The sequence below is a fragment of the Poecile atricapillus genome, chromosome W (genome assembly GCF_030490865.1).
Source record: "Poecile atricapillus isolate bPoeAtr1 chromosome W, bPoeAtr1.hap1, whole genome shotgun sequence".
NCBI lineage: Eukaryota > Metazoa > Chordata > Aves > Passeriformes > Paridae > Poecile > Poecile atricapillus.
The window spans coordinates 99,408,996-99,435,193 of NC_081288.1; the positions used below are offsets into that span (position 1 = coordinate 99,408,996).

The 26,198-nt window shown below is 44.8% G+C and overlaps 1 protein-coding gene across 6 annotated transcripts in view; it reads left to right on the top strand.

The window, feature by feature from the left end:
- The window catches only part of LOC131591631 (ras GTPase-activating protein 1-like), a 183,982-nt gene that overhangs the window by 137,006 nt on the left and 20,778 nt on the right, over positions 1-26,198 (top strand). For 5 of the 6 annotated variants that reach the window (XR_009280424.1, XR_009280423.1, XM_058862524.1 and 2 more), the window contains one exon: positions 4,473-4,540. Coding sequence is in view for 4 of the 6 variants with exons in the window: in XM_058862524.1 (XP_058718507.1) it covers positions 4,473-4,540 (68 nt within the window). In the remaining 2 variants the exon portion in view is untranslated. Of the gene's footprint in view, positions 1-2,703; positions 4,449-4,472; positions 4,541-26,198 lie in introns of those variants that run through there. The other variant, XM_058862529.1, reaches the window with a different exon arrangement.

The window sequence follows — 26,198 nt, forward strand, 5'->3', positions numbered from 1 at the left end:
GCTGTCCCAGTTTTATTTATCTGCTCCAGCCCAATCATGTTGAAACATTCCAAAGTCTCTTTAAAAATGTTGCAGGCTACTGAACCTGACTCCTTTGAACTGGCATTGAGTACAAAAACTTCAGTCTGCATTCATAAATCAATTGAATAAATACTTCTTTCTTTAACACTATCTGTTGCTAGTGCAGGTCAAAAAAACCTTTGACAAAAATGAGGTTTTGACACTTGTTCTAAATGTTACTGGGGATTTAAAGGTTTCAAAGCCACATCTTTTCTACCTTTTTTTTTTTTTTTTTGCAAGCCTAGCTTTCTAATAGACCAATATCTGTCACTGATTTGATTTGCTGAGGTTAATCTCCCATTGAACAGTGTCTTCCAGATGATTTGTTATTGGCTATTGTTTATCACTTTGGCTGGAGACAGAAATGAAGATATGGGAGCCCTTCCTTCCCCAGAGTTTCAGTTAATGTTAGTGTACTTAGTACACTACCTTCCATGCTTATTTTCCTGTCATTTAGTGTTCATAACAATAGTGACTCAAGATTTTAATGAAGAAAAATCTTCAATAAAATGCCTGCCAACAGTGTTCTGCAGGAGTTTTGCCTTCAAATTGAGGCTGCTCTTATCAGAGGCATTTGGGCTAGTCTATTGCAAGTGTGTAGAACTTAGAAGCAAATACCATGTCTCTTCCTGTTTCTTCCCATCTCCAGAGAGCACCATGTGGCTTTCCTTAAGTGATACAGCTTACATTGAGAATTTTTCTGAGATCTCTGCTGGATACTATAAATATTGGGTCCCTTTCTCTCCTCATAAGTGGATACTTGTGACTTGTCTCTAGAGTACAGTTTTGTGGGGTTTTTTTTGCAGCCTTCAGTGAAGACTATTATCTTTTATTGGACTGGTATTGGTCCAGAAATAATTACATATTCAAAGACAGGTGGATAGTTTTCAAGTGCCTGGGTAGCTTGTCTTCTGTAAAATTCAGAAAGTGCTGCCATTTCTGTTTCTTTGTAAAAGACCATACATAGGTATTGACTCATTCCTAATTTAGTCAACTTGACTAGTGTAAGAAGCATCAAATTTTCTGTGTCTCTAAGGTCCATCTTGGGTTCATACCCCAGTTGTCCTCAGGCCACCTGTTGTGGTTTGACGCTGACCCAATGCCAGGTACCCATGAGAGTCGCTCACTCACCCTCACCTGCCACAGCTGGGCAGAGGAAAAAGAATTAACGAAGGGTTCATGAATTGAGATAAGGACCGTGAGAAAAAACTTCAAGGGCAGAACAGGCTCAACTTAGAGGCACAAAGTGAATTTATTCCTAACAAAATCAGAGAAGCGTGAGAGGTAAAATAAGCCCTTAAAACATCTTTTTCCCCCCAGCCCCTCCCTCCTTCCCACTGACAGCACAGGGAGACCAGGGCATGGGGGTTTTGGTCAGTTCATCAACTGAGATTTTCTTCCACTATTCTGGGAGAGGAGTCCTTCTCCTGTGTGACTGTGGGGTCCCTCCCACGTGAGACAGTTCTCCATGAACTTCTCCATCGTGGGTCCACTCTCACGAGCAGCAATCCTACTGCACCTGCTGCAACGTGAATTCCCCCCACGGACACACAGTCCTTCCAAAACTGCTGTGACGTGGGTCTCTCTTTCCATGGGATGCAGTACTCCAAGGACAGGCTGCTCCAGCCTGGAAGCAAAGGCTCTCTCACTCCATTGGGACTCCCACTCGATCACAGCCTCCTCCAGGCATCCTCCCCTCCAGTGTGGGCTCCTCCCCCATGGGCTACAGGTGGATCTCTGCATCCCCCATGGATACCCATGGGCTGCATGGGGACAGCCTGCTTCACCATAGTCCTTGCCACAGCCTGCAGAGGAATTTTGGCTCCAGTGCCTGGAGCAGCTCCTTCCCCTACTTCTCCACTGACCTTGGTGTGTCTATGTTGTTTTCCCTCACATGTTCTCACCTCCTTGTCTTCTCTGACTAGAAGAAAAACTGTGTGTACTTTGTTTTGATTTTCTTCTTAAATATGTTGTCGCAGAGGCGTTACCACCATATCTAATTGTCCCAGTCTTGGCCAGCAGCATGTTTATCTTTGGAGCCATCAGGGATTGGTTCTGCCAGACATGGTAGAAGCTTCCAGCTGCTTCTCACAGAAGCCACCTCTGTGGCCCCCCAACTACCAAGAACCAGACCAGGCAAAACCAAGACACCATCTATAGGAGAAATTGATGTACATGCCATGACTTCAAAATTATTTACTTCCTCATAGCTTTAAATTCATCTCATAGAAAATATTTTTATTTCTCACTGGGCCAGGAGTGTTTTGTCAACCCATAATCCATGGTTCTTGGACAAACAGGAGACTTCTATAACAGTATATATTGGAATTCAAGTGTGTTGGACACATGAAAGGTCTCTTAACCTCACTGCTACATGTGTCACTTTCAATTAATAATGGAAAATGCAATCACTGTATACTTAAAAGCATAGTAGTGCAAGGTCCACTTTCACTAGTTTTTAAGAGGTCAAACTTTGGTATTGCTTTAGTGAAAAAACAGCCTGCTGGTAGTGTCCATGCACTCTGAACAAAATGAGAGGCAAGTTAGATTGCTTTAGTTGGTCCACATGTCACTTAATTTTATAGCAGTCTTCCAGAATTATGGTTAACCTGAAATGGATATTTTATTTTTCTTTTACTTTAGCTGTCAACAGAAAGTTAGATTTTTCTCATGCTAAACTGAAGGACAATTGTCGTGGATTGGCACTGGCTGGACACCAGACACCCATGAAAGCTGCTCACTCACCCTCCCCTGCAACTGGACAGAGAGAAAATATTATGAGGGGTTCATGAGTTGAGAAAAGGACCGGGAGAAAACAATCATGAATTACCATCAAGGGCAAAACAGGCTCAACTTAGAGATATAAAGTCAATTTATTACTAACAAAATCAGAGCAGGATAATGAGAAGTAAAATAAGCCCTTCAAAACACCTTTCCTTCCCTCCCCCAACCCCTCCCTCCTTCCCACTGACAGCACAGGGAGGCAGGGAGTGGGGTTTTGGGCAGTTTATCACCCATGCTTTCTCTCACTGCTCAGGGAGAAGAGTTGTTCCCCTGCTGCACCATGGGGTCCCTTCCATGGGAGACAGTTCTCCATGAACTTCTCCGACGTGGATCCATCTCATGAGTAACAGTCCCCCCAAAACTGCTGCAACATGAGTCCATCCCACAGACAGCAGTACACCTCAGACTGCTGCAGTGTGGGTCACTTTTCCACAGGGTGCAGTCCTTCAAGGACAGGCTGCTCCAGCCTGGGAGTAGGGTCCCTCTCTCCATGGGTCTCCCACTGGATCACAGCCTTCTCCAGGCATCCTCCCCTCCAGTGTGGGCTCCTCCCCCATGGGCTACAGGTGGATCTCTGCATCCCCCATGGATACCCATGGGCTGCATGGGGACAGCCTACTTCACCATAGTCCTTGCCATGGCCTGCAGAGGAATTTTGGCTCCAGTGCCTGGAGCAGCTCCTGCCCCTCCTTCTCCACTGACCTTGGTGTCTCTATGTTGTTTTCCCTCACATGTTCTCACCTCCTTGTCTTCTCTGACTAGAAGAAAAACTGTGTGTACTTTGTTTTGATTTTCTTCTTAAATATGTTGTCGCAGAGGCATTACCACCATATCTAATTGTCCCAGTCTTGGCCAGCAGCATGTTTATCATTGGAGCCATCAGGGATTGGCTCTGCCAGACATGGTAGAAGCTTCCAGCCACTTCTCACAGAAGCCACCTCTGTGGCCCCCCAACTACCAAGAACCAGACCAGGCAAAACCAACACAATTTAGGTTTCTGTTTAATAAGTTCCTAGTTCTGCAGTCAAATGGAGTACTTTTCCCTAGCTTTCTAGATTGTCTGGGTGGCAGCAATTACTTCTGTGAATAAAGTAGCTGATCCAGTATTATTTTTCTAGGATACTGACATACTGTTATTAGGAGATTGATTGGTTCAAGTTGAAATAAGGCCATGTTGCTGCCAAAAGAGAGGTTCCATTGTTACTGTGCACTCTTGCTCTCCTTATGTTGGCTTGGGGAAATGAGTGGCTGTAGGATGAATTACTTGTGGTAGTAGACAGTGCAACACTTGTAGGAGGAAGGAAATTAAGTGCTCCTCCTTTTCAAAGCCAATGTGGTCTTAGACTGCAGACGTCAGTATGGCTTTATAGTTAAGCTTTTCCCCAGGTAGTTTCACAAGTTCACCTTAATTGGGAAATCAATATGTCTGGTTTTATTCTTTTTTTTTTTTTTATCATAGTTGAAATCATAACAAGACATTTTTAATTAACAAACATGGAGCACAGGCTTGTTGTCATCTCACAAAGATTTCCACACTGACTTAAATGCCTAAAGACTACATAATTTTACATTAATTTTATGATAGCTTTATTATTGAACAAAATAATTTTATTTTTTTTCCATTTCAGTGGCTTTGTTTTTCTTCGACTGATTTGTCCTGCTATCCTGAACCCAAGGATGTTTAATATCATCTCAGGTGACTATGCTTCAGACTGAATTCATACTTTATGTAATAATAAGCATGAACTTACTTTAGTGCCTAATTTAGCAAAATATTAAGTCATTTTAACACTGTTAAATCATGTTAATCATATCAATGAATTGACTTTCTCCCTAAGGCAGCCAGCATACAGTTCTCACTCTTAAAGATTAGACAATGTTTATTCCCAATGTCTTGTTTTAAAGTTAAAAAAAAAAAAAAAAAGATAAAGTGAATGTTAAAGTGTTTAATAAAGAAAACTGTTGTGGGTTAACCCTGTTTGGCAGGTAAAGCATCACAGTCACTCACTTTCCTCTTCACCCTCAGTAGGATGGGGGAAGAAGAAAGAATAAAATCAAGAAAATTTGGGGGTCAAGATAAAACAAACAAAAAATATATGAATGTTTAATAAGTAAAGGATAAATGTAATAGAACGAAACAAGTGATGCAAAGGCAGTCATACTACCTTCCATGTGTAGACCAGTGCCCAGCCAATTCCTAAACAAAAGATGGCTGACACCTATCAAACACCCCTCTTTTCCCTTTTATTGTTGAGCATGGCTTTATATGTTATGGAATATCTCTTTGGTTAGTTTGGGTCATATGCCCTGTTCTGTCTAATCCCAGCCTATTTCTTACCTTCAGTCTATTCATTGGGGGGACAGAGTGAAAAACAGAGGCAGCCTTGATGCTGTATAAACATCATTCAGCAAAAGCTATAATATTAGTCTGCTATCAGTACTGTTTTGGTCAAAAATCTAAAACTGCTCCATATGAGCTGCCCTGAAGAAAATTAACTCTTTCCTAGCCAGGCCCAATACAAAAGCATTATCCTGGGTTTTGATGCTCTCTTCGTAGAGTGCATCTCTATCAGTAAATAAAGCAGTGACAGGGACTATTCCTCTTTGCTAGAACAGGATTGCGAAATTGCAATCAGTTCTGGCTGATAACAGATAGCATTCTCCTAAATGGTTCTTAGATGTGCTTTGGATATTGACATGCATCAGGGACCGTAACTGAAAGATGGCATGGGGCTTTGTTGTGAATGGTGACGGCATAGATTATTTCACTGCAGTTGGCTTAAGTACCTAAAATTGTTTCTGAGCATTTTAACTTATGGATGTAGTTGAGGTCTTAGAGATGCAACAGCTAGTATGTGTGTTACTGTTCTACCAGGCATAAGGCTGTGTTGATGGAATTCCAGGTTTTAAGTTTTGCTGTATTCCTTTGTGGTGGGTAGACCTTGGCTGGATGCCAGGCACCCACCAAAGCCTCTCTATCACTCCCTCTCATTAGCTGGACAGGGGAGAGAAAATATAGCAAAAGGCTCATGAGTTGAGATAAGAATAGGGAGATCACTCAGCAGTTACTGTCATGGGCAAAACAGACTCATCTTAGGGAAATTGAATTAATATATTGTCAATCAAATCAGAGTAAGGTAATGAGAAATAAAACCAAATCATAAAATACCTTCCCTCTACTCCTTCCTTCTTCCCAGGCTCAACTTTACTCCTGTGCTGGTTTTGGCTGGAGTAGAGTTTGTTTTCTTCCCAGTGGTTGGTATGGAGCTGTGTTTTAGATTTGTGTTGAACACAGTGCTGATAATATAGAGATATTTTTGCTATTGCTGAGCAGTGCTTACACAGAGCCAAGGCCTTTTCTGCTTTTCATACTGCCACACTGGTGAGGAAGTTGGGGGTGCATGGGAGGTTGGGAGGAGACACAGTTGGGACAGGTGACCCAAACTGACCAAAGGAATATTCCAGACGGTATGACATCATGCTCAGTATATAAAGCTGAGGGCAGAAGAAAGAAGGGAGGGGACGTTTGGAGTGATGGCATTTGTCTTTCCAAGTAACCATTGCGCATGATGGGGCCCTGCTCTCTGGAGATGGCTGAGCACCTGCCTGCCCATGGGAAGGGATGAATTCCTTGTTTTGCTTTGCTTGTATGCATGGCTTTGGCTTTCCCTATTAAACTGTCTTTATTTCAACTCACAAGTTTTCAAACTTTTTATCCTTCTGATTCTCTCCATGATCCCACTGGTGGGGGGAGTGAGCGAGGATGCTTGGGTTTGGCTGCTGGCTGGTGTGAAATCACAACTCCCTATTTTCTCTTCCCCCTGCCTCCCAGTTTCACAGGGGGATGGAGGTTTTGGTTAGTCCATCGCGTTGTCTCTGCTATGCCTCAGAAGAAGGACTCCTCACACTCTTCCCCTGTTCCAGCATGGGGACCCTCCCACGGGGGGTTATTATCTACTGTTAACTTTAGCCAGGCACCCCTCAATAGCTTGTTTTGCTAAAACCAAAAGACCCAAGCAGTACATCTTGAAGAAGGTCTCTGCCAATCATCAAGAGCCCCAATGACTCCCCCCATGGAGTTGTTTTAATATTTGCAGGGTCAAAGCTCCTGGCATCCACTGTTTACTGTCCACTGTAAATTAATGCTCCCCTCTTTCTTTTGCCCCATCACTTTTAATTATCTCCAACTTCTCTGGTGGAAAAGACACCACCACTACCACCACTTCCCCTTCCCCCTGGCAACAGCTGAGCCATAGGGAGCAAAGGGAGGATCCCAGAGACCTCTGGCAGAAGTGCTGCTTTCTGAACCTCTCCATTGGCCAGGTTTTTACCTATTGTCTCTTCTGAGTACCCTGACTGATGTCCCCTAACATGTATTATTTCTACCTCTCTTGGTAAAATCACCATCTCCAACAGGCAAGTAATTGAGCTCTCATGAGTGAATGTTTTTCCTCTGCAAGTTAACAAATCTCTTTCCTCCCAGTATTCCAAACACATGTACCACCCCACATGCATATTTTGAATCTGTAAATATATTCACCACCTTTCCTTGATACAATTTTCAGGCTTTTATTAAGGCATACAATTCTGTGGTCTGTGCTGACCATGGGCATGGTAGCTTCCCTTCTTGCAATTTCCTTCCTTTCACTATAGCATAACCAGTAACTCATTTTTCTCCTATTACTCTTGAAGATCCATCAATAAACATCCTTGCCTCATTTGGCTGAGAGGTATCCTGTAAATCTTCCCTAGCTCAGGTCTGGAGATCTGTTACCTGGATACAGTCACGAGTTTCCTTTAGGTCTCCTTCCTTGGTACCAGTTAAACAGGAGGCTGGGTTAAACCTTTCCCCACTTCTCAATTCTAAATCCTCCTGTTCTGTTAAACAGGTTTCATACTGTAACAATCTAGTGCTGGTCATCCATTTAGAACTTGATGCTAGACTTTAACAATCCTGTCATCAGTTACCATCAAGGCTGTGGCTGCACAATTCTGCATAAATCAGAGCCTCAGTTATTGTTAAAGCAAACAATGGGACCACCCCTTCACCAATGGGTCAAACATTTTAGCACTAGAATTCCTTTGGCATAGCCCTGTTTAACATCCACATACAATTCCAATTCTTTTTCTGAGTCTGGCTAAAGTTTTGCTGTCTTTCTGGTGTCCATACCACAACATTGAGGCTATCTGTGTTAAAAAAGTCACAGAATAAAAAGTCCTTTTAATCCAGGTCCTGCATGCCGTGGTTTTGAACCAGTAATTAACAAAAAGGGGAAAAAAGAATTATTTATCTCTTGCTGTGAGATATGGATCAAAATAAGAGCAAACCAGGCACAAAACTTAAAAGGAATAAAGAAAAATTTATTGACAAACTACAAGAATAAGAACACCAGAATAAACTTTTAGAAAAAACCTTTTCATTTCTCACTGCTCACTATTCTTTCGTTCACATGACAACAGAGACAAAAACTTTATAATTTTGATGGTTTAAACAGTTCTAATTCTTTTTATAGTCTTTTCCTCAGTTTCTGTAGAGAAACAGAAGTTCCTTTCTGTTAATTTATGGAGTTTCTCACAAGAAAGCTATTTTGTTATAGTTTTCTGTCTCCTTGATATCAGCTGCTCAGAGCTGCTGCTATCAAAGTTCACTCCTCCCATTCCACATCACTCTGAAATGTGTTATGGGTCATAAGTTTGGGGATAGCATTTTTAAGGATAAGTTAGTCAAAGGCAAACAGTATTTTTTATCTGTTTCTATGCGCTTCACTAGAAAACAGTTTTCTCTTTGCCTCTCAAGGCTTCAAATCTCCCAGCACTTCACTATACTACAATTACTCTGCTTTTTACTCAAATTTACACTTTGAACACTCTATTCCTCCCCATACTCTATTATGAATTAAAGGAGTTTTTTTCAAGACTTCATTGTCCATCTCCATAGTTTTAACAGAAAGATATTTCAGCTTAATTAAAGCATCTTCTTAATTCTCTACCTTTCTTGAAGTCTCTTTTCTTTCTTGCCACTAGTAGTTTATAAAGTCTCTTCTCATGTTGATCACTCTCCTTTTTTTCTCTCTGGATAAAAAGATTAATCCGCAAGTCTCATCTGGATAAGAAAGAGTTAAAATCTTGCCCAAGCTTTTGTAGATGGTTCGGTGATCTCTGCTGAACAGGAGCTGGAGCCGTCTGCGATAGAAAGTCCTTTATAGCTGCTTTAGAGAGCGTAGCCTCCGTCTCTGCTTGCTGCGGGCTTAGAGCTCTTTTCCTTCTTCACTCGGCAGTTTTCTAGTGAATGTAGTTACAGCAAAACCTCCAGCTGAACCAGAGATCGGGCCGGGCCCGGCCCAGCCCGACCTGGCCCGGGGCAAGCCTCATCTCCCGGTCGGGAGACGAGAGACGTGGCGGGCCCGGCCCGGCCCCCCCCCCGGCTGCATGGCCTGGGCAAGGAACTGGAAGCCAGCCGGAGCTCCGCCACCCTTCACAGTCAAGGAACAAAGAACCCCACAGACTTCTGGTTGTACACTTTAAGGTGGGGTTCACAAGTTGATTTTACTTTTCAATGGTTAAAACTGCTGTCAATTCTCAGCAATGACCGATAATTGGTCAGGAGAAAAGACTCCCAGGAGTCCCCAGCAACTTTAACTTCCTTAAAGGTAAACTAACCCCATGACACTGCAATATCCTATTAATCCTAAAAATTGTCACAGCTCCCCTTCAGTCCTGGGCAACGGCACCTCCAAGATTCCCTGAACCCCCTCTGGGCCAACACATCACAAACCTTCATTCAAAACAGGCCCCAAACATTCAGTCTCTCTCTCCATCACCTATGCCCTCCCATCAAACACTCCAAGATTCTGTCCTCCAGACAGAAAATTAAGTAATTTCACAGTGGCTTCCCCTACTTCCTCCTCCTGTTCTCCTGATAGGAACAAGTCCTTCACATACTGCAATAACCTAATTCCCAAGGATGGAGTAAATTCTTTTAATATCTTGTCCAAATAAGACCAGTGCTTCCATGTATCCCTGTGGAAGGATCATCCATGTCTTTACTATTTTCCCTTCTCCCTCTTGAACTGATGCCTTGAGAAGGCTGACCTAGAACAGAAGCTAGACAGAATTAATAATAAAGTAGGTATTTCTTGAAAGGCCTTAAAGGATACACCTTGGGCAGTACAAGAGCCTGGCCAGGGCTACACCCATGATGGACCTTAAAAATTGTCACAAAATGGACAACCAGTCACAAGGTCCCACATTTTTATGTTTTGGTCCATCTGCATATTTGGGTTAATTGTCCAATTACAGCTTCAGATTATGAAGTCACATCCTTCTTGTTTTCTCTCTTCAGTCCACCATTGTTTATGCTTTTGGGCCTGAAACTTGTAATGATTGTCCTTTGTATCAAGCTAGAAAAGGAATTATTTTGTCTACCTACTCTGTGAAGAGAACCCACTAACACTTAATATGAAGCTCAAAACTACACACCTAGGTAGCACAGAATCTGAAAAATATGAAAACTAAAACTTAAGGCATCAGTTCACACTCAAAGGTAAAATACTGTTTACTATGCTCTGTAAGTGGGCATCCCCAGAAAACATCTTTTAAATCAAGTACTGAATAGTAGCAGTGTGAGGAGGAAACCTGTTTCAAGATGGTATAAGGATCTGGGACCATGGAGTGCCTGGGTTTAGTAGTCTCATTATTCTTAGGTCCTGCACCATTCTATAGGTTCCATCTGATTTCATAACTGGCAGGATAGAAATGTTATAGTGAAATATACATGGCTTCAGAAGACCTGTCTTTAACAGGAACTCAATAAAAGGCTGTAACCCCTTCCTTCCCTTGAAAGAGGATATTACTTTTTAGACACCACTTGTCTTGGTTGCCTCAGAGTAATTTGGAGAGGCTCCATATCCAGTTTTCCATATTTCCCTGGGACTGCCAAAACTTCTGGATTCATTTTAGCATAAGCATTATCAGCACAACAGCAGTAGCTTCCCCATCACCCCTCACAACACTAACCCGCATTCCCAACTCAGTCATCAAATACCCTTTGAGCAAACAACAACCACAACTACTAACAAACAGAAACTCATGCTTTTCAAACCCATCTCACACTGACACACGGAATAAAGACACCACAACCAGTAAGGTTGCAAAGTAAGTATGTTTTTTCAGCGCTGAGATGCACAGGGGAATCGTTCCACCACAAACATGCATGCCAAACAGAGAAGACGCTCTGTTTATATACACTCAAATTCATACATATTTATGAAAACATGTTCAAAATCTATGCCAGTCTCCTCACACCTCGTATGTTAATTAGTTTTCTGTGGGTCTGCACTTGCACACTGGCTCCTGGTGGTCCTGGGCAGGAGTTTTTAGATGAAGTAAAGAGTATGCTTTGCAGTGTCCACTGGATGACCTTTGTCTTTGTGCAGACTCTCTTGGCATCCGGCTGTCCCTCAGGGCTTCTGGCCACATTCCAAACTAGAGATCCAATTTTTACTGGTTTTTAGAGCACTAGTTCCTGCTTTATTAATTCTTAGAGATAGGGAAATCCTCTTGTTGCATAGCAAAGGACCATCTGTTCTGAACACACTTGATTACACAGCACACTATAGTTCCATAAACCTAGTTATAAGTTTCCTATATCAACACATTCACCAACAGTGGTTGAATAAAAAAGCACTGGCTCATCTTTCCTATTTACTCCCTGAATTATAAAAATAACCCTCTTTGGCATAAAATTCAAAGTAGACAGGGAGGCTCCTGTGTATAGTAGGAAACACACTTCTCAGTTCAGACCCATCCTGCATGTTAGCAAGGGCTCCAGTGTGGTCAGCCCCCGGTACAATAGGAGATCCTGACACGCTTAACAATCCATTTCTAATGTACTCTTTTTTTTTATTTTACAAATGGCACACTGAATAAAAACCGTGCCATTATCCTTGCCTGTACCTTTACCTTTTCCTCATCCTTTCTTACATAAACCTGATGTGCCTTTCCAACCAACTCCTGCAAGGGCCCACTACCACCTCTCTAGCCTGTGCTCCCACTGCCTGTGGGCTGTCACCTTCCCACAGCCACCAAACTGCAAAATTGCTCACCTCACTGGTGACCCAAACAAAATCCCTTCTTACATCAGGCCACGCTTTGGTGACAGATTGTATTTCACGCTGTACACCAAAGCTGGTCCCTCTACCTTACACTTTACACCAAAGCCAGTCCCTGTCCTGTCGCAGTGTCCAGATGCATCCCTTCACACTCATCCAAGCCCCCAGGCTGCTGTCCCAGCACCAGAAGCTCTGTAAAATACCAGGTACTGGCAGGTGGGCACAACCAATGGTGCCACAGGGACAGGCAGGCGGACAAGATGTCCCGCAAACCTAATAGGGGCCAGAGGGCCACTACAGCCCCTGCCCACAGGGGTGGTGGCATCAGGCACCACCCGGTGCTGAGCCCTGGCCGCCCCACAGCCTTGGCCGGGCCCCACACCTCCTCACAGGTCCCCAGCCCATGCTCCTGGTCCCACACTTCTGTGCCTGGCTTCAGCACTCCTCACCATAGAGAAACCCTCCTAAGTCCTGAGTAGTAAGCAGACAAACCCAAATCCTACACCCTGGCTCCATAATGACCAGGGGAGGGGTGGGGGTGTGTTGGAACAATATCTCCCTGCCTTCCCTATCTTGGAAGCCGAACTACAAAAGACCTGCAGTCAACCCTGTATTAGACTGCAAATTTTGAAGATAAGGCAGAGAACATCTCAATCCTCACTGTTTCTCAATTCTTTCCTTATCACGTAGTGTCCTGCTGCTATTTGCCTTAACCATATTCCTCCACACTCCCCTTCAACCAATCCTTTCCCAAACCAACACCATCTGTCCCCTGTTGCTGAGACCTCAACTCCCCTTATTGCCCCCTCTGGGTATGGATTGCCAAGACCTTTTCTCAACTTTCCCTTAATGCCCCCTCTGGGCATCCATCCCCTGTTAATGAGACCCCTTCTTGACTCCCCTTATTGCCCCCTCTGGGTGTCCATGTCCTTAACTACCTCTGGGAGAATGTGCAAACCATTTCAACATTCTCCCAAAGGACCATTTGGAGGTATTTCAGGATTGTCATCCTTATAGTCAAGACCCTTTCTCAACTTTCCTTTGCAAGCCCCCTCTGGGCATCCTGCCATGTTTTACTCTCCAAAGTTTCCATTGTACTCACCAGTGAAATTTTCAGTGGTCCTTTCCTGTGGGCTCTTCACGGACCCCCCTGGTCAGCCTCTCATCTGTCTCCTGGACAGTCTCAGGAACCCAGTCAGTCCCCTAGTGCTGGCCAGCATCAAAGGGAGCTAGTCACCTAAAAAGTGGGTGGTCCTCTTGCTGTGTGCCGGCCCCAGAAGGTGGAAGGATCCTAGACAAGAGCTCCCATCTTGTACAGAAAATCACGCTATGAAAAGTCAGTGTCCATAAAGGACACAGAGGAGTCCTGCAACTTTATTTGAATAAAGGGAGAGTCCACTGGGGCACATGCCCACGGGGTTTTCTCTCTTGATGTTTTGGAGGACACAGCCTCCTTTTATCCCAAACTCCCCGCTGCATGTTGCCCTTTTCCTTTTGTCAGGATAATTAATCCACAATCATCAGAGGTTTATGTCCAAAAAGGAGACAGAGGAGTCCTTTTACTTTATTCAAATAAAGGGAGAGGCCATGGGGCATTCCCCTGGGGTCTCTCAAAATTTTGGAGGGTGCAGCCTCCTTTTATCCTAATTCCCAGCTGTATGTCCCTTCTCTCTTTCCCCATAGGCTGAGGTACTTGAGAGGTACAGACTTCCCGGAACGCCTGTTACCTGGGATACCTTCCCCCCCCCCCAATGCATAATCCCTTCTTAATTCTTAACTCTTGTGGAATTCATGGTGTTCTTTCAGTGCCTCTTTCATCTTTCAGTGGAATCTATCCTATTGTTTCTGTTGTCTCTCACTGATAGTTGCATCTTATCAGCAGACCCACAGCTTGTTTGTAAAGACAAACCCATCATCCCTCTCAATCTCTCCTCTTTTAATTTTTGTTAATAATTGTCTTGACAAACTTTAGTTATCATTGACTTAATTTTTTTTTCCTTGGGTCCTTTTTGGCTTTGCAATTATTTGCAGTGGCATCACTCTCGGCCCTTTTGTAGCCATTTCTGGGTCAGTAGGCAGGGCTACTACCTGCATTCCTTTGATCACATGTTGAATGAGTTGTATTAAGCAAGGGATCATGCATGGTAAAAAGATTAGAGTTACTACAACACATAAGAGGAAAAAAAAGCATTTGTTTAACCCATAGGCTACCAGGTAACCATGAAAACATGTCCCATTCTCATCTTTTCCAAGTTTGGACTGGTACATGAGCTAACTTTCTTATTTCTTTTGTTATTTGTTTTACCACTTTTCCATTGTCATCTATTTGCAAACAGCAGTTTGAGTCATTAAATTTTCCACACACTCCCCCTTCTTCTGCTAATAAATAGTCTAATACCATCCGATGTTGAAATTTTGCATTTCTTATCTGAGTAGACTGGTCAGCAAGAAGGTCAAGAGCTGTAGCTGTCTGGTTGTTTATTATTTCAAAGACAGCTTGCAACCTAATTATCCAATTTAAATTATAAATGGGCTCTCTGGCACCTGATATTAATTCATTTGGGTTCCAGGTAGCTGGTCCATAGTGTTGTATAATTCGTTCAGGTGGCCATTCATCTTTGCCTCACTTTTGGGTGCTCCCTCCAGCCAAGGATGCATCAATTGACCGCTTCTCTCTAATTAGATCATCATATACTTTGACTCTTAACTGATTTCTTTGAACTTGTGGTAGCAGGAAGAACAATGGTCTAATATACCCCACATAACATATCCCTGACTAGTTTGGGGGTAGTTTGCAGTAAGCATTTTGGCCACAAATCCAGTAATGCCTCTTTAGAGCTCAGGTCCCATTAGCAAAGGGACCTTTCTAATTTTCATCATCAACTGGTGGGTCAAAATACAGCTTGCTTCCAGGGCCTAGTGGTCTCCCAACAATAGTTGCCTTGACATAAGAATCACAATATTTGCATTTCCAAGCTCCTACTTGAGGTTTTCACTTACAGTTACATCCCAGATCTGTTTTGTTAGATCTGGACCAGAACTTACTGAAAAGGGTTCGAGTTCGATTCTGGTGTTGCCATTTCTGCTGATAGTCTCGGACAACATGTGTCTTACTTGTGGAATTATCCCAGGGGCAGCTTAAAAATAAGGGGTCAAAACACTAATCTTTCCTCACTGCTTTACAGCCTTTAAAATCTTTTTGGTAATTATGGAAGGAACACCTTACCCAGCTATGATTAAGTGAGCTTAACGTGTTTGATTCCATCTCCCTCGATATCTGGAACAGTCATAAGGAGGGCAGTTGGGGGTCTAACAATCTAAACCCAAAGATAAAGTCTATTCACAAACTCTCTTTCCTACTTATATGCTTTTTGTTCTGTTTAGACAATATATGCCTCTTTCAGAAGAATGAAGCTGCCATGGACTTCCTTCTTTGTCTCAAAATCCTATTCCATTATGGACTTCACTCAGGGTGTTAACCCACCCTTTAGGCTCGACAGGGCTGGCCACCCATGGCCAGTTTTCAGATCCCCCTGGCCCTCCGCAGACCCAACAATTGCTAAGGTTAAAGGTTTTTGCTACTTCTTCTCTTAAGATTTAAAAATTATTTTCTCACTTTATCTTAACTGAAAATATAAAGGTAAAATTATTAAGAGAAACATTCTAATAGTGTAATAATCTAATTTCTTAACCTAATTTTCACTTTCACGTTGTCTTCTACACCACCTGTGGCAAGTGAAGGCACAGAAACAGCTTAGCATAAAGAAAGCAATGACAGCATGGATTGGCCTCCAGTGTCAGGAGATTTGAGAGTAGGGATGCTCATACAGACTATTTCAGCAGGCAGTCTGCGGGTAGGCACTCGGGGCTTCCCCCGATGTCAACACACAACCACTGCTTCGGTCCACTCCTGCAGAGTGTCAGTCATGGCTTCTCATTCTCCTCTTCTAGCTGACATGTCCAAACCTCTGGGCCTCAGAGACTTTGACTCAAGTGTGATGGGTCCACCCATGTTCAGCTGTCTTGACTGCTGTTTCTGTGATTAGCAACACTTGGAAATGTTCACGCTACTTAGCCACTAGTGGTGCTTCTTTTCACTCTTTAACTAGGACTCAGTCTCCTGGTTCTCACTTGTCTAAAGGCAGGGTCTGTGCCAGCTGAGTTTCCTGTCCAAGAGATTTCACAAGAGACAGTATCCAGGCCACAAATTGTTCTAAATATACATCACTTAACTCTACTCCTGCCCCAGGCCGAGAATTACAAGGATAAGGAATTCCAAACATCAGTTCAAAGGGAGATAGTTGAATATCTCTCCTGGATCTGGCCCTTATTCTTGCTAAAGCTAGTGTCAAGAGCTGCACCCATGGCATATCAGTTTCTACCACCAGTTTCAGAAGGTGTTTCTTTATTTCCCCATTCATTCTTTCAACTCGGCCTGAGCTTGCTCCAAAAAATACTTTAATAACTGACTCTGTAGTTGCCAAAACGGCTGGGAACACTTCTGACCAATCATAATTGACATACTATTACCAAAAGATATTTAAATCTTGCCACCAAGGGCATTCCAGTGAAATTTACCTGGTATCTCTAGAAGGGACATACCGCCCAAGGCCTTCCCCATCTGGCAAGTTTCTTTGTAACTCTGTTATTTGTTTTAGCACAAATCAAACAAACCTAAATAGCTCGCTTTGCCAGAGCAAAAAGATCCACAGCAGCACAGGTCTTGAGGAAGGCCTCTGCCATCCCTCGGGTGTTGCAGTCTGCAACCTCAGGATCTCGTCCAGGGAAACAGCAGGGTTCTGGGGACCAGCATGAAACACCAACGAGACGGGCTCCCGTTCACGAAACCATTTATTCAGCATGAGAACAAACTCAGGTCCAGAACAGAGAGCCCCGAACAGAGGCACAGCAGGGGTTTTTGAGGGCCAGAACCGAGGGTTTACACCTTTGAGGGTGGAGTTCAGGGTCAGGGACCATTAGAAACACACCAAGGGAGAACCCCCCAGGGACTCAAACCCAATCAGAACTCCTGGGCCGCCCTTCACAAGGGGTTTGGGGTGGGACAATGTAACTCTTTGTCTCCCTGAGGCCGCTGCAACATCTGCTCCTTTTTTTTTTTTTTTTTTTTTTTTTTTTTTTTCAAATTTTAATTAGGAGCTTAAAACGTTTCCAAACATACACCTTAAAATCTCACCTCTTCCACAGAGCACCCACTTTGCTTTGTGGGACACCAATAGCTCAATAACAAAACACATTAAGCAAACAGAAAAAACAAAATTGAAAACAAACACTTAAATCTCGGACTACGCCGGGCAAATTAAACGGTGATGGTACTTAATGCAAACATAATGTTTTTTAGTTCAGTCTCTTCCACTTCAGGATTCTCTCTTTGGAAGGGCGCAGCTCTTAGATCTCCTCTCACGAGGGGCAGAATTCTTCGATCTCCAGCTTCGGCTCGGGCTCCCATGTGGGCGTCACCCCTTTAGATGATCTCGGTGTAACACTGGCTTTCGGAGCTCGGTTACAGTTTCGATTTCCCCAGAGGAGGTGTTGCCCACGATGGCAAAGCACAGCCCCCAGGGGTGGAGCACCAAAAAAAGGGATGGGGCCAAGCAGGAGTTACTGGGAGGTTCGGGAAGGGAAGGTTCGGGACCGGAAAAGAAGGAGCAAGGCGGGAAACCAGGGATCCCAGACCGCGTGGCCGGCGCCATCTTGGGATGGGGGGGGAGGCCGGGACGGACTTTCCCGGACAGGGAACGGGGAATATAGAGAGACAGGGGGTGAAGGAGGACACGGAACGGCGGGCAGACGGCAGCAACCCCGAGCCATCTTAGCTTTTTTCACCCTTTGTCCTGCCCTTAGGAACAGAGGAAAGGGGAAGGTACAGGGAGGTATACACCAAAAAAGGAACTCCACAGAAGACAAAAACAGTCCACCGGAAGATCCATACCGTCCATAATCGTCCATAATGTTGATATAATCGTCCATAATGTTGATATAATCGTCCATAATCGTCCATAGTGTTAATAGAATCGTCCATAATGTTGATATCGTCCATAATACGTCTCGTTGGGTGATGTTAGGTGCTTGTCCCAGCGTCTGGTCTCGGCTCCCACACCTCCGTAATCCCTTTTCTTCCCCCATGCCCGAGGCACTCCCAACCCAGTCTCCCTGCCAGGTACTCTCGAGTCCTCCTTTCCAAGGCGGGGGTCTCGCCGGCTCTCAAGCCATCAGCCAGGGACTTACGAGGTGTCCATGGAGCCGGGTCCTGCTGTTCTCCTGGTGCTTTGCTGGATGCCCACATTCTCCACCATTTGTTGCAGTCTGCAACCTCAGGATCTCGTCCAGGGAAACAGCAGGGTTCTGGGGACCAGCATGAAACACCAACGAGACGGGCTCCCGTTCACGAAACCATTTATTCAGCATGAGAACAAACTCAGGTCCAGAACAGAGAGCCCCGAACAGAGGCACAGCAGGGGTTTTTGAGGGCCAGAACCGAGGGTTTACACCTTTGAGGGTGGAGTTCAGGGTCAGGGACCATTAGAAACACACCAAGGGAGAACCCCCCAGGGACTCAAACCCAATCAGAACTCCTGGGCCGCCCTTCACAAGGGGTTTGGGGTGGGACAATGTAACTCTTTGTCTCCCTGAGGCCGCTGCAACACTCGGGAGCCTCGGCACTTCCCCCATGAAGCTGCTTCAACAACTACAAGGCCAGAGCTCTCGGCATCCACCGCTCACCATCTACTGAAAACCAACCACCCCCCTTTTCCTCTGCCCCACTCCCCACAACTATCTCAAGTTCCTCCAGTTGAAAAGACAACCTCTCTGGCAAGGGGGCAGCCACTGGGAGCAAGGGAAATATTCCAGAGACCTCTGGCAACAATGCAGCTTTTCGAGCTTCCCTATCAGCTAGTCTGCTTCTCCTTGCCTCTTCTGAGCACCCTGCCTGGTGCCTTCCAATGTGCATCATTGCTACCTCTTTTGGCAAATTCACCACCTCCAATAGGTGAGAGATTAAGTTCTCATGAGCCAACGTCTTTCTTCTGCAGGTTAATAAACCTCTTTCTTCTCATAGATTCCTAAATGCATATATCACTCCATATGCATATTTAGAATCAGTAAAAACATTTACTGTTTTGTCTGGGTATAATTGACAGGCTCTCACAAGAGCATACAGCTCTGCTGTCAGAGCTGACCAGGTGTGTGGTAACCTCCCCCTCCTTCTAATTGCTCTCTATTCATGACAGAGCATCCTGCAAATGGCTTTCCTTGCTTTTGTTTGCAGATCTGTCACTTGAAACAAAGCTTTAATTTGATGTGAAACTAACAACCAATACCCTCCCCTGTCAGCTCCCAGGCCTCATCTACCCCCAGATCCGCAACTCCACAGCTCCACAGACAATGGGACAGCCTCTGGCCACCAGGTCTACTAGTCTAGAAAGGCAACAGACCTCGTGCTCTTCCATGCTCTTTCACTAAAATTCTTTTAACATGACTTTGCCTACCATCCACACACTGCAACAACTCAACTCCTGAGGGTGGAGCAAACTTTCCTAACATTTTCCTTTTGTGAAGTTTGCTCAGATAAAACAGGTGACTGTATAAACATGATCTAGTTCAGCAGCAAGTAATGCCACTGCCTCAAGACAATCACATCACATTTCTTAATTTTTTTAGTAACTAACTACTCTCCATCTCAATTTTTGCATCAAGTTCATCCTAGGCGTAGGGCGGTGACTAACAAATTAACCTCTATTAAGGAAACTCTAATATTTATTACATTTTATAACCTTTAACATTTATAACTTTTATTAATGAAAGAAAACAAAATACGTTCCTTTAAAGTTTTCCCATAACTTCCACAGAGGAAGTGCATGACAAATACCCAGGCCTTCCATAGGACACTATCTTCACAAGGTTGCAGCTACAGAATTTGATTTAGGTCCACAACAAACTACAGACTGGTGGGGGTGTTTCCCACAAGGTATGAGTTGCAGCATTTGCTTCATAACTGAAACTTGCCAACTCTGGCTTTTTACAACAAAACATACAAAAAGGAGAGGGGTGTGGTCCCCTCCAAACTGGAGCCATTCAGCTCTGCACAAAACCTCATGCAGACAAATGAATTAAATCCCCAAATTAATTTACTACAATTTTTACAATTCTTTCAGAGAAAGATGTGTTCAAACTTCTGAGCCCACAGAAGAAACCACAATTCTCACAACTCCTTTGAACGATCAAAAAAAATCTTTAGACAATTTTCCCCCTTGGGAATAAAAATTAAGGTGAATCGAGAGGTCTTTGTTTTTACTAAGACACACACCGCTCCTCGATCCAGATCCACTTTAAAAGTTAACAATGGCTCTAGGTTGGTGGATATAATGAGAGCTTTTGACACTCTTAACAATCCATTTCTCTTATCTTCTGGACTTTCTCGACAATCTAGATGGTTATGGCTTTTTTGCAGACATTGCTGTTTTCAGTGTCCTACGCCCTGAAGACAGCACACTGATCTTTTCCCAGCTGCTGTTTGGCTTGGGACTCCCCTGCTTGGGAGAAAAAGCCTCTGCCACTTCCTTGTGGCCGATCCCGTCCCCTCTGTCCCAGGGGACCCCTTGGACCTTGCGGTTTTTCCCTCTTTGGCCTGAAAAAGGCCATCACCTTCGCCTTTCCACCTTGTGCTCACTCTATTTACTACACACCATATACCAGAGCCAGTCCCTGTCCTGCCACATTGTCCAAACAGCTCCTCCCTGCTCCAGTGCTCCCGGCGGGCACGGCCAGCAGCACCACAGGTGGCCAGGGCGTCCTGCAGCCTCAAAGGGCCGGCAGCTGCTGCTGCCCCTGTCCGGAGCCAGTGGGGTCAGGCACTGTCCAGTGCTGAGTCCCAGCAGCCCCACAGGCCCCCCAGCCTGTGCTCCTGGTCTTGCACCTCCACTCCTGGTCCCTGCTTCAACCATATCTCTCCACACTCCTCATTAACCAATTCTGTTCCAGCACACTAACACAATCCATCCATCCCCTGTTGTCAAAGACTCTTTCTTGACACCCCTTATTGCCCCCCCATGGTGTGGATTCTCGAGATCCCTTCTAGTTCTAGGGGGTGATATGATATGCTGCTCCCTTCCCCCTACACCACTGTTATTTTCAGGTGAAGCTGTAGGAACAGCATTTCCCTGATCCCTTTGCTCTGGAAGGTGAGGATACAGGGACATGCAGCTGCCCCTGGGTCAGCTGGTAACACCGGAGGACAAGATGGGGGAAGGTGCTGAAAAACATTTTAATCTTCACTGTTTTCTTCTTCCCCCCCTTTTTCCTCTTCTTTTTTTCTTAACACATAGATTTCTCCTGTTGTTTGTTTAAACCATATCAATCTACATTCCCTTTCAATCCATCTTTTCCAATTCTCCTCTAGATACCTTCACAGAACTCAACACAAATGAATTCTGTTTTCTAAGGTGGCCATATAAGTCCATTTGGCAACTTATACTTTGGCCATACATAATAACAATATTTTACGCCATCTCCATAGTTACCTCTGTGTGAATGCATAATCTGTCCCAAGATTTCAGCATTCTCCACAAGGGACTCTCTGGGAGTATTATGGGATCATCATCCCTTTTTCCGAGACCCCTTCTCGGCTGTACTCTTGCTACCCTCCATGGGTGCCCTCTTTAGCCTGTGCTACCCTCCATGGGTGCCCTCCCAGGCTTGCCTGTGCTACCCTCCATGGGTGCCATCCCAGGCTTCCCCCCCGAACATCCCATTTTACTCACCGGTGAGGTTTTCAGTGGTCCTTCCCTGTGGACCCTTCACGGACCCCCCTGGTCCGCCACTCATCTGTCTCCTGGACAGACTCAGGAACCCAATTGATCGCCTGGTGCTGGCGGCCACCAAGGGGAGCTGATCACCGAAACTGGGTGAGGCGTGCCTTCAGCTCCACTCGCTGCCCGCCGCCCCAGACGGTGGAAATATCCCGGACCGAGCCCCCAAAATTGTCAGGAAAATCAATTCACAAACAACAGAGGTTTATGTCCAAAAAGGAGACAGAGGAGTCCTTTTTCTTTATTCTAATAAAGGGAGAGGCCATGGGGCATTCCCCTGGGGTCTCTCAAATTTTTGGAGGGCGCAGCCTCCTTTTTATCCTAATTCCCGGCTGTATGTCCCTTCTCTCTTTCCCCATAGGCTGAGGTACTTGAGAGGTACAGACTTCCCGGAACGCCTGATACCTGGGATACCTTCCCCCCCCAATGCATAATCCCTTCTTAATTCTTAACTCTTGTGGAATTCATGGTGCTCTTTCAGTGCCTCTTTCATCTTTCAGTGGAACCTATCCTATTGTTTCTGTTGTCTCTCACTGATAGCTGCATCTTATCAGCAGACCCACAGCTTGTTTGTAAAGACAAACCCGTCATTCCTCTCATTAACAATCCATTTCCCTTATTATCTGGACTTTCTCGACAGTCCAGCTGTTTGGTTTTTTTGCAGACATTGCCGTTTTCAGTGTTCTATGCCCTGAAGACAGCACACTGATTTTTCCCAGCCACTGTCTGGGTCAGGTCTCCCCTGCTGGGGAGAGAAAGCCTCTGCCACTTCCTTGTGGCCGATCCCATCCCCTCTGTCCTGGAGGACCTCTTGGGTCCTGTGGTTTTTCCCTCTTTGGCCTGAAAAAGGCCATCACCTTCACCTTTCCTCCTTGTGCTCACTCTATTTACCACACACCATATACCAGAGCCAGTCCCTGTCCTGCCACATTGTCCAAACAGTTCCTCCCTGCTCCAGTGCTCCCGGCGGGCACGGCCACCAGCACCACAGGCGGCCAGGGCGTCCTGCAGCCTCAAAGGGCCGGCAGCTGCTGCTGCCCCTGCCCAGGGCTGGTGGGGTCAGGCACTGCCCAGTGCTGAGTCCCAGCAGCCTCACAGGCCCCCAGCCCATGCTGCTGGTCTTGCACCTCGACTCCTGGTCTTTGCCTCAACTATATCTCTCCACACTCCCCATTAATTAATTTTGTTCCAGCACACCAACACAATCCATCCATTCCCTGTTGTCAAAGACTCCTTGTATTGAGAGACCGCCAGCTTATTCACCACTCTTCACAGAAGTAATTGTGAACGCGGTTTATTTCTATCTTTAGCACACCTTTTATAGGGTTCTACAGGGTCTGCAGGCAGAGTAAGCTACTATTGACTAACACACACAGTTTACATTTTTTCTCCTACACACAAGGATATTGTTTTGCTTTACTCTCTCTTCTGCATGCAAGTTTCAAGGATTTTAGCCCTTAATATCATGACTTATTTCAAAGGCTGGTCTGTGCATACAGGCCTTTACTAATATATAAAATATATCAACATTCTTGACTCCCCTTATTTCCCCCCCCACCCCGGGCATGGATTATCGAGATCCCTTCTAGTTCTAGGAGGTGATATGCTGCTCCCCTCCCCCTCCACCACTGGTTTTCTCAGGTGGAGCTGTAGGAACAGCATTTCCCTGATCCCTTTGCTCTGGAAGGTGAGGATACAGGGACCTGCTGCTGGCCTTGGGTCAGTTGGTAACACCAGAGGATAATACAGGGAAAGGTGCTGAAAAACATTCTAATCTTCACCGTTTTCTTCTTCCTCCCCTTTTTCCTCTTCTCCTTTTTTTTCTTAACACATAGATTTCTCCTGTTGTTTGTTTAAACCATATCAATCTACATTCCCTTTCAATCCATCTTTTCCAATTCTCCTCTAGATACTTTCACAGAACTCAACACAAATGAATTCTGTTTTCTAAGGTGGCCATATAAGTCCATTTGGCAACTTATACTCTGGCCATACATAATAACAATATTTTACCACCATTTCCATAGTTACTTCTGTGTGAATGCATAATCTGTCCCAAGATTTCAGCATTCTCCCCAAGGGACTCTCCGGGGGTATTATGGGATCGTTATCCCTTTTACCGGGACCCCTTCCCAGCTGTACCCTTGCAACCCTCCATGGGTGCCTTATTTTACTTGTGCTACCCTCCATGGGTGCCCTCCCAGGCTTCCCCCCCGAACATCCCATTTTACTCACCGGTGAGATTTTAAGTGGTCCTTCCCTGTGGACTCTTCACGGACCCCCCTGGTCCGCCACTCGTCTGTCTCTTGGACCGTCTCGGGAACCCAATCGATCACCCGGTGCCGGCCACCACCAAGGGGAGCTGATCACCGAAACTGGATGAGGCGCGCCTTCAGCTCCACTCGCTGCCTGCCACCCCGGACGGTGGAAATATCACGGACAAGCCCCCAAAAATTGTCAGGAAAATTAATCCACAAACACAAGAGGTTTATGTCCAAAAAGGAGACAGAGGAGTCCTTTTACTTTATTCAAATAAAGGGAGAGGCCATGGGGCATTCCCCTGGGGTCTCTCAAATTCTTGGAGGGCGCAGCCTCCTTTTTATCCTAATTCCCGGCTGTATGTCCCTTCTCTTTTTCCCCATAGGCTGAGGTACTTGAGAGGTACAGACTTCCCGGAACGCCTGATACCTAGGATACCTTCCCCCCCCCAATGCATAATCCCGTCTTAATTCTTTACTCTTGTGGAATTCATGGTGCTCTTTCAGTGCCTTTTTCATCTTTCAGTGGAATCTTTCCTTTTGTTTCTGTTGTCTCTCACTGATAGCTGCATCTTATCAGCAGACCCACAGCTTGTTTGTAAAGACAAGCTCATCATCCCTCTCACTTTCCCCACTGGCTGAGGTACTAGGAAAGTACAGCCTTCACTAACCGCCTATCACATACCCACCCTTGAAACTGTCATTTTCCCCCAAAGTTCAGGAAATCAGGCTTGTGCAGACCCACTTGTCTGTTTCAGCAGTCAAACTATCTGGTTCTGTAACAAACCTGTGGCTTGAAGTTGGTAGAGACATTAAGACCCATTTCAAAGACATTAACCCCATACCTTCATCCATGGGATTGTTTGTAAAAACATTAGCACACATCTTTCCTATAATTTCTTTATTATTTTTATAATATTCAGATTATATTATTTTCTAATTTGGGGACTGCATTGAGACCACTGTGTCTGTAGCTGCAAATGAAGTTGTTATCCACTAATTTGTGTAATCCCTTTTAAGCTTGTCTGTAAGTGCTATTCCTGTTTAGAAGTCCAGATAATATTCTTGACTTTCACTAAGGTAAGTTTATGGACTTTATATAGGGTTGTTGGAGCTGTTAATTAAAAAAAAAAACAAACAACAAAAAACAAAAAACCAACAAACAAACCAAATTAAGGGGGCTCTTTTTCTTTTGGAGCAAAGTTTCTAACATATTTCCTTGCTGTAATGGGGAAACCTGAGAAGCTGCATTTCACAATCCGAAGCTGTTTCGAGCAGATTTCGCAACACCTTTGATGCCTGTTGGGTTGTTTGTTTGCCACTTGCCAACTCCTGTGAGGCAGCACGAGGCAGGAGCTCTTATGCTCATCCTGGGCTTTGGAGAATTTCACAATACCTTCACTGCTGCTGCCTGCCCTGCGCCAAGGAGGGTTCAGACCTGCTCTCCAGAAGTTTTTCAAGCTGCTGCTCACACTTTCAGCTGCACCATGCTGAGGAGGGATCGGACCTGCAGATGCTGGGAATTTTCTTTCAATATTTTGGCAGCATCAGAGCCTTTTGGACAAAAATAGTTTTTTCCAGGTTTTGTTTTGTCCTTGTTCCCTGTTGGTTGTTGTTTTGGGGGGAGGGAGTGTTCTGAAACTGTGGAGGCTTGTTTGCTGTGTTGTTTTCCTTTGTTCTCTCTCTCGCCTGTGTGGTCTACAGTAGGGGGCTTCTCTGTCATCTTGTCTTTGTCCTTTGGGCCACGTGGACTGCTACAGTGGCCACCATCTTGGGAGGAGGGGAGTTTCTCTGCCATCTTGTCTTTGTTCCCTGGGCCACATGGGCTGCCACTGTGGCCGCCATCTTAGAAGGAGGAGGCTTCTCTGCTACCTTGTTTTCTCTGTTCCCGGGGGGAGCACATGACTCAGCACCTTTGTATGTAGTGGTTATTGCTGTTATCTTGGTTGTTGCTGTTTTATTTTTAGTAAACTGTTATTTTTTCACTTATATCTTCTTACACTTGTCTCTCCTTATTGATGAAAGGGGAGTGGTTAAAACTAAGGGGAGGTAACTCACTTTGGAGTCTCCACCCTGTAAATTGTCTTAAACTAAGACCATCAGATATGCAAATTGATCTTTATTCTGGACATAATTACTAAAACACCAAAAGTTTCATG